At 42.5% G+C, this 9,462-nt stretch overlaps 1 protein-coding gene across 1 annotated transcript; it reads right to left on the reverse strand.

Moving 5' to 3' along the window:
- Nucleotides 1-3,102: 3,102 nt before the first annotated feature.
- On the reverse strand, nucleotides 3,103-8,648 carry si:ch211-243g18.2 (uncharacterized protein LOC559906 homolog). The gene is made up of 9 exons (XM_068574301.1): nucleotides 8,385-8,648; nucleotides 8,115-8,240; nucleotides 7,557-7,639; nucleotides 6,900-7,056; nucleotides 5,672-5,836; nucleotides 5,281-5,406; nucleotides 4,258-4,475; nucleotides 4,087-4,115; nucleotides 3,103-3,218 (listed from the first exon to the last, which is right to left on the reverse strand). The coding sequence occupies exons 1-9, from the start codon at nucleotides 8,646-8,648 to the stop codon at nucleotides 3,103-3,105; spliced, it is 1,284 nt and encodes a 427-aa protein (XP_068430402.1).
- Nucleotides 8,649-9,462: the final 814 nt, after the last annotated feature.

Raw genomic sequence — 9,462 nt, forward strand, 5'->3', positions numbered from 1 at the left:
CAGAAGCTTGTATAACTAAATAGGTAAAATGTTGTCAACTCAAGGAAATGGGAAAGCAAGATGGCCGACAGTGAAAGACTGATGGAGAATGTTTGTTTCTATAGTGTGTAATCCAGTTGATGTTATGCAACACGCTGTAAAACAAGGTGCTTGACCACTAATGGTCAAGCATTACTGTAAACCAGTATAATACACCTCGTGTGGCTTACTTCGTGCCAGACAATCCGTCAAAACAGTGTACTTCTTTCATAAACTTGCTTTGATTCAGTGACGGTTGATCAGCTTGGGATCAATAAACAATGACGTCCAAATTATTTTGTATACTCAATATAAGTTTCTACATTGCGGATGATGCGAGATGCTCTATTCATAGAGGAGTTGTGTATTTCGGGTCTGTTTTTGAAAGCACAGGGCGTCGTGTTGGAGCTATCCCTCAGAATAAACAGGTGAATAGACGGGGATGTTTAGGGCACAGAAAATAATTGCGGCGCCGTTGTGTTTGTGATTATGGGCTCAGGGTGGGGATGAGATGTGATCTGACTGAGGGAGCTTTAGAAGTACCTTTTTAAGGTAACAAGCGTGTTCTGGTTCACGTAACCAGTAATGGCACAACACCAGAAAGCAGAAATGAATATCTGACTCCAGTCTGGTTGAAAACATAGTGTTGTGTTGGGATCTCCTACTGGACATGGAGCCTGAATGCAGCATCTGAACACGGGAGGCGAGCTTGTTTTTGAAACATCACCAGACCGCCTAATCCAATGATCTGTCTGTCTCCTATTTACCATGTCGTCATTATCTGTCCGTGGAGAGAACAGAGGAGAGACTCTGTGTACTCGATCTGCGGCCACTTAAAAGATACAAGAAGATCATCTTTTTAATTTACAACCGAGAGAGAATTTCACTGAGTGGTCATTACAACTGGACCTGAATGTGTCATCTTGTGTATATGGGAGACTACTTCAACGCATTTATATTATTGTTAAATAATTAATGGAGTTACTAAATGGATCTATGTGACTGTAGGACTTCTGCGGCTCTTTCCAGAAAACCAGGAAACCAAAGTACCTGAAGGTACCACGAAGAATACATGTTGTATTGTTGTCAGCAATATTTCACATTTCTGTCACATTATGCACCAAGGTCTCTGAATCTATATTGTGATTATGTGTATTGTGTGCAAATGACCCTGTTTTCAGTTCCAGTCTGCACAGTTTATGTTTTATTACAAACAAGGAACGGTAATTGGATGCAATGTGAGTGACATCATTCAATCTGTTCCCAGTTCAGTTTACGGTGTTTCAGTAATGAGTGTCTGTATACTGTGATAAACAACGTTGTTTAAAAAATCTTAAATGTTTTTTTTTTTCCTGCAGAACAAATGTCGAAGGTTCACTGTCAATACTTTCCAATTGAGGGAAATTGTTCCTTTAAAGCGGCTACAAAGGGGAGTCATTTTCTAAAATTGACACCTCTGCATTATACATATCAGCCGTCATTTGGCTTGAAGGATGGATGCGCAAGGCATTCACATAATAAATGCCACTGATGCATGTTAAATTACTGTTTTTATGATCACAGGATAGCAGAGAGAGATACTTCTCAGTTTCTCCTCACTTACTTTATTGACTATACCTGTCTCACTGTTTCTGCTCTTTCTGACTCACCTGGCTTTCTGTCTTTCTCTTTGAGTTGCCGACCAGGAATCTGCCCGGGGGGGGTTTGACAAATCACTCTAATTACTCTGTAAACAACATGCAATGCTGTTATCACAATGTCTGAGGAGGGACAACAATGAGCTCATGGCAATGACCTGAAGCTGGAGACAAGTTGTGTTTCAGGGATCACATTTAGTCCATAAATCCAGACCAAGACACCATTTTCTATTTAGAATGTTTAACAAAAATACTCCATTTGATATATTCTAAAACACCAGTTTCACTTTGTATTGTAGAGCTTTAAAACCTCTGCTTTTTTTAAAGCAAAATTCATTTTGGTTTCCTTCCCTTTGGCTTTTGCTCAGGAGGGTTTTAGGAGACGGTGACCTCTGTGACACCTCCAAAGATCATGCCGCTAAATCAAGGGGTTGATTTAGGATTGATGCAAGTCAGAGTTGGGTTGTTCTGTCATGACAGATCCTCGGATGTATCAGAGTCTCTCAAGTGGGGTAAAAGCCAGACATGAAGACCACAACAATGCAAGTCATTCTGAATCATTCGTCTCAGTCGCATGACCCAACACATACGTTGCCGGCTTTTATTCTACAACTCTGTCTCATCATGGTAATCCTATTACTATTATTACAAGAGTGTGTCTATGATGAAAGAGCTGCAGGATGTTTGGCTGATAGAAACATTACTTCACACCTAACCTCAATGGCAACAGATGTGTCCACCTGCATAATAACTGTGGGACAGATTGCATGTTAGATAAACAGCAGCAAATGTGTCTCTCCTCTTCTTTTGTTATCATCGTCTCTCTTTTTTCTTCACTGCAGTTACTTTGATGAAAGGCCTTACTGGCTTTTTCCCCCGCAGGTTATTTGTATGAAGTGTATAAAGTTACTACTCTGTGTTCATCCTTAACATCAGTTGTGTTTCCTGAGTACACCATACATGGATTAAAGAAACTTTATTTAGTCAGAGTACAAACACAAAAACAGGAAAGACAATTGAACAATAGTCTTGCAAAAGGAGGGAAATAAAGCATTACATGTAATAAAGTAAACCTTTCCACACTTAGTAATAAATATCTTGTTTAAACAGCATTGTATTAGTAAGACAGTATGAAGATGGTTAGTCAGTTGCTCTCACACAAAAACACAAGCATCTCTCTATTTTAAATGGATATACGCATGCATAGCTATATCAGTGCTGGACATATACCGTCTGTTGCATTTACTCCAGAAACAAACGTTTGATCAAATTGTCACTGGTAAGTCAACTGTGGGGAAGCACTTCTCTAAAGACACAAAACATTCATAGTCGAGCAATTCCCCCTCAAACATCCTCTATTCAAAAGAATATGTTCTCAGTTGCAAGCATAAATGATGTTCCCCGGCCCAGCTCTGTGTCATTTCCAGCCACTTTCTGTTCCCCCGTTCTATTTCTTGGTCTCCTCGATCTGCTCCACCTCGCTGGATTCGTCCACCACTTTGCCGTTGATCATCGTCTGAGTCACCACCTTCACAATCTTCCTGGTGCGAATATCAGGCTCTTCTGCACAGACACAGATGACATGAGATGAGATGAGATGGAAGACGAGGAAACAGGAAAACAGGATGATGTTGAATGACGTTCAATAAAATGAGTTGAAACGACTCGCTGAAACGGGATTTACACTGGTGAGGAAGTAAGCTGCGATGAAAAGAGATGATACAGGAGAGGAGACAAAGGTTTGATGAGATGAGATGGAACAAAATGAGATGCGAGACAATGAGGTGGTACGAGAGAGGAGGAGAGGAGAGAAATTATTAAAGGCAGTGAGACGAGTAAATTCAAATGAGGTGTGTCATTTTAATCTCACATTGTAATCTCACATTCCTCTGTAATGTGTGTTTAACCATGTGCCTTAGTATCGCCTGCACTGTCACTGCACTATCGCCGTTTTGAACTCCTGTGTGCGTGAACTGTCTGTGCGTCTTATTCAAAAGGCGGGTGTGAAAACATTTATCCCAATGTCGTAAGGTACGACATTGGGATAAATGTTTTTCACACCCGCCCATTGTTGCTATAGGAGCTGGGCGGTTAGTGGCGTTTGCATTGTTTTGAGGTGCATAAAACAGTCATTAATCCTGGGCCATATGGGTGTGTGCATATGTGTCTGTCAGCCTCACTTCAACGCTGTCAAATTACAACATAAATGTATGTGAACAGTTTGCTGAACTTATCTCCTTCATCATCACAGCTTTAGTCACTCTTCGCCTCCCTGTTCTCTCCAGGTTGTGAGAAGAATAACTGAATGAGCAGTGCTCTGCTCTTTGCTGTGCTTCATACTGTGCTTGAAAGTTGCTCTGACAATCTATCAAAGTCACCAGCAGATAATAGATCATTAAATCTGATTAAATATTAAAAGCCAAGTGCTCACTTTTTGGTGGAGGAGCAACTTCCTTGACTCTAATGGGGCAGAAAGGAAAAATGTTAGAATTAGCATCTTTATATTGACTTGAAAACAAGTTAAACACATTTGTGGGAATAGTTCAAGGAATGTCCCTTTTCACTTTATGCGTTCAGCCACTCATCAGACTGTAAAACGTACGTCTCCTCTCCCTCCAGCAGGCGCCTGTAGGTGGCAATCTCCATCTCCAGGTTCTGCTTGATGCGCAGGAGCTGCTCGTAGTCGGTCTTGGTGCGCTGCATGTCCAGCCTGAGCTGTGAGAGGTCGTCCTCCAGCTGGCTCAGGGTGGCCTGCAGCCGCTCCATCTCAGAGGAGTACTTATGGCCCGTCTCACCCAGGTTGCCTTCCAGAGCCGCTACCTGAGGAGAGAAAGAGGACATAGTGAAAGAGCCGGCCTGCTTTACCTGACTCCATTGTGTGCTTGTGATGGTCACATTTCCTCTGAAGGTGTTTGCCAGTAGATGAAACCTCAGTGTCTCCTGTTCCTAAAATTACTTCCCAAACCTTTATCAACAAATAGCTGTGAGCTGGCATGGCCTTGGCATCCAAAACAAATTGCTGCTCAGACATGATTACCCATCTCAACACTGAAATTCACCCCCATACAATTTAGCAACTGAATCTGCCATGTCTCGCATGACTTATCCGCGTGGGAGAGCATGTTTACAGTCAACACAGGTTTAGAAGAGCCAAAAACGAAATTATTTTTCTCAGACGTTGACATCAAGTCAAAATAAACTGGTGTATGGACACGGAATATGAACTTCTGTTGGGATTTATTGTGTTGTATGTGACAAATCCCTTTAACACCAAGCCATAATTCATCATGCCGTTGTGGCAAAGTAACACTCATAGTCGTACTTTAAATAAATGGTTGTGGTGTTTGCACTGCAAGTGTGGAAACATCACTTGCACGATTATTTTAAAACCAAAACACAACTATGTCAGGCTCCTGCTTTCAGGAAGGGGAACCATCCACATTTTGTGCTGCAATGTGCATATTGTTCAGCTTCCTATTCAAAACATCAATCCTCAATTCTCTTCAGCAATGCACTTTGTCCATCTGTCGAAGTGGAGACCCAAAGACATTAAAGAAAAGTGAATGAAATCCTCTTTTCTGTGTCGTGTGTGTCTGCAGGACATTTCTCAGTTGTAGCAGCTCACCTGTTTGTGCAGACCCTCCAGCTCCACCTCCAGGTTCTGCAGGAAGCGCTGCCTCTCGATCAGCTCGCTCTGAGCCGCTCTCAGGGCCTCGTTGCTCTCCTTCACGTCATTCTGCACCGTCTCCAGCTGGACAGCACACAAAAACGCCACAAGAGTGTAAACTCTATACATGTATTGTAGTATAAGATTGTGCATCCCCATTTCTTCTCTGACTATAGTGTTTATTAAGATTTTTTAAAGCTTTTATCTAACTTTATCTCACAAACTTTGATCTAAATATTCCACTTGAGACATAAAATCGTTTGTAATCAATTGGACATATAAAAAGTTGTACGTTGCAGACCTTTACAGGGAATCACTTGAGGGAAGATACTTATCTTGCTCCCCTTACCTTCTTGCGGTACCACTGGTCTGTTTGGTCCTTGTTGTGCTTGACTATCCCCTCGTACTGGGAACGCAGGTCGGACAGAACGGTGCCCAGCTCCGGCCCGGTGGCCGAGTCCACCTCCACGTTCACCTCATCCTTGGCAATGCGAGACTTCATCTGCTCCAGCTCCTGCGGGGGGGGAAACATATCACGTCTTAATTATCTTTGGTCACCATGTGCATATGTGCATTTCTTTTATTTAAAAGAAGCCACACTTTAAGTTAAACGGTGTGTGCATATACGGTTGACATGTGGAACCAGGAATAGTGGATCCTTCACAGAGGATGGGAGGACATCTTTATAATTTAGGTGTTCTCCATCAATAGTTGATGGGGCAGAGCTCACCTTACCTCGCTGTGGCCTTTCAGCTCACACACACACTAAACTCCATCCATGATTATTTAGTGGATCTCTTTCACTCTCGTTTCTTTGTCACACACACGCACTTGCACAGACAATTTTCCAACCTCTGTTGGAGAATACATTTCACTTGTGTATTTTCTTTGCTATGGAAGTGGGGGGGAAGTCTATGCTTTCAATGTAAATGGCATCAATAGTCTACTTTCCTCACATTGGACAGGTCAAAACCTTCACATGTGGTAAAATAAGACAAACAAATAAGTATACATAGATGATACATGTGCATGATGTATTCTAGGATCAACACAATCCTAAATAATCCAGTCTCAGTCCGTGAAATGAATTCTCTTTTTATTCTGTTTTTAGTAAGTAGATCAATCCTTGTCTTGGTAAAATGGGGTAAGTTAATCTGAGTTTCTTATTCCCCCCCAGAGGACAGTGGTCCGGACGCCTTGAATCAGCTGATTGGGCCAAAAGGGCAGGTTTGGGAAACCAGATCCACCTGCTTCTTTTGTCCAGAGTAACCAGAGAACCACCGGTCTCTTTATTACCCCCTCCATACACCTTGTATCTGTCCTCTTAGGCCCTAAATAGGACCTCATGAGTCCACCAAACTGGGCCAGCCCGATCAAACAGCTTGTTGTTTGTGAGCGCAGGTTGCAGAATGAGAGAGAGGCCCAAAATGAAAACGAGACGAGGCCCATGTCGAGTAATGGAGAAGTAAATGTGATAAACAGCGTGTTAAAAGACCTGCACACCGTAGAACTGCGGGTGAAGAAGAAAAGAGAGTGGTTAAGAAACAAATACAGACATAGTTACACATCAGACCCACCTCCTCGTGGTTTTTCTTGAGGAAGTACAGTTCTTCTTTCAGGCTGTCCAGATCTCCTCTCAAGGAGGCTATGATCTGCTCGTGGTCGGTCTTGGCCTTTTTCAGAGCAACACAGTCGCGCTCCACAGACTGACACATCACCAGTTCTGTCTCCCACCTAACGTCCAGATACAGAGAGAAAAAGGCTGAAAACAGAATACTTAATGTGTATTTACTTTCTTTACAATTGCTTACAAAAGGCCCCATGAAGTTAAATCTAACCGTTAAAGCGTTGATATGTCTGCAGAAGGAAAACAAACGTGTATATATAAAAGAAGATGAGTTATAGTTCTGTCCTTCTCCTGACATCTCTTTGCAAAACTTTTAATAAGAAAGATAAAGGAGAAAATAAATGGTTAAAGGAGTCTAAAGCTAAGTGAGAGGATGCTTTTCCAATTAATAATAATAAAAATGTGCATCAATAGTTCAGTTGATATTCAATAACCAATATAGAAGTTGATGCATTATTACATGCCATTGCTGCCATTGCGTGAAGCAGATGTAGGATAACATCAATCAAAACATGTATTAAACTCTACAGTGCTCAAGAAGGAAAATACAGAGAGGCAAACCGAGTTGCAGTTTTCCACCGTCATACTTTAATCATTAACCACTCACTTGATTCTGAAGTCATCCGCAGCCAGTTTAGCATTGTCAATCTCTAACATGAGACGAGCATTTTCCAAGGTCCTCTTCCTCACCTGCCGAATATCAAAGTAGCGAAACTTTAACATCGTTCAATAAAGTCAGTCTTCACAGAAGCATGTACACTCGCATGTTTGAAGGTATACTGGCAGTGAAAGTGGGGGTGCCAATGTTTCAAATGAGGGTTTGAATCATGAATTGTCCAATGAGATAATGCATTACAGTTTCATTAAACGGTAACTTTCTTTCCGTTTGGTCAAAATAGGCAAAAATAATCATTAACTTCATGCAGGCTTGGTTTGTCACAAGTCAACTCAAAGCTCAAGCGTAGGTCAAGGTTCTGCCTCGGATGGATCAAGTGATGCAGCTCCTGCACATTTGCATTGGTGTTTTGGGTATGTAAAATAGCGAACGTCATCGTCACGAACCTTGAGCTTTGTTCATTGGCAGAGTACTTCTCACAGACTGGCAGTCTGAGTGCTGATCTGCATAATGCATATCTGGTGTGGTTGCACAACCCTTCAGGCCTACCTCTTGCTCAACAGCATGAGCTTGGGCCATCATGGAATCAAGGTCATGACCTTTGGGGATGCGGTCGAGCATCAGCTGCTTGATCTTGATCTCCAGGTCTGCGTTGGAGCGCTCCAGTGAGCGCACCTGGAGGAAGACAAAGAGAAAGAGACAGCTCGCTGATCGTAGCGTCTCAGCCGTCGACTCGCGGGGACGACAGAGCGATACACCCATCAGCCATTTGGCTGCTGACCAACAGCTTAATTAACAGTGCTGCTAAATGCCTCAGACCTTATCCAGGTAGTTGGCCAAACGGCTGTTCAGGCTCTGCATGGCTTCCTTATCGTTGATGCTGTTGCCGTGAAGGCCATTGAGTTGCAGGCTTGTCGGCCCGTTGAGATCCTGGCTGACGGAGACCGAACGACTGAGCGGGCTGTTCGCAGTGAACGACACGGAAGCGCGGGAGCGAGCGCGGCCGGTGTCCATGAGCGAGCGACTGGAAAAGGAGGGCTGGCGGTTCACAGAGAAGCTTCTCACTGACATGCTGGAGGACATGATGAGGGGGCTGTGAGGCAAGAGGAAACAAAGATGAACAACTGGTGGAAATGTTGAACTTGTTAAGACAAAGCGGAGGCATTACATGAAGAGAGAAACAGAACAGGATCACATGTGTTACATCCATCACAGCTGCGAAAGGTTCACCTCTCTGAAAAGACACTGGATGGATGTTCAAATGTGTGTCATGAGGGAAATACTTCAAATACCAGACTTATTGCAGCCATTTCAATTACCTGAGATGTGGCTGTGGAAAAGCTCTTTTGTGGCTCTTAAGTAAATGTGTTTTATTCCGGCATTTGGCAGCTAAATGCAAGGACCTTATATTCAAGACCACTAAAAATGATGAAAGGAGTCTTTCAATGAGTGTACATTTGGCCGGCTAGTGGCTTTTCAAATGAACCATCTGCATGGAAGACAGTCACAGCCTCTTCAGTCTGTCCGTCTCAGCTCCATTCAAATACAGCTTCAACTCAAGTCAGTGTAAAATCTAAATGGAAATGAGCAAAGCTCAACCTCAGGTTCGAAGGAGCGCCTCTCACCGGGACTAAGAGCGCTCTCATATAGTCTATTACTATGATAATAAGGTGCATTTTATATTCAAGAAGATACTAATGGAGGATTCATGAAAATGGGGAATAAAATGAAGAGATATAAGGTGTCTCCAAAAAAAAAAAAGATTTCCGAAAGGTTAGATTAATTGAGACGTGGTTTAACGTTATGAAATATGAATGTGATGTCTCTGTTCAGATCCAGTGCACACACAAAAATAATCATCAGTGTTACTTTGTATAAATAAACACATTTTATTTTA

This window comes from Clinocottus analis, unplaced genomic scaffold (assembly GCF_023055335.1).
Source record: "Clinocottus analis isolate CAN_PGR_092001 unplaced genomic scaffold, fCliAna1.0.p SCAF_13, whole genome shotgun sequence".
NCBI lineage: Eukaryota > Metazoa > Chordata > Actinopteri > Perciformes > Cottidae > Clinocottus > Clinocottus analis.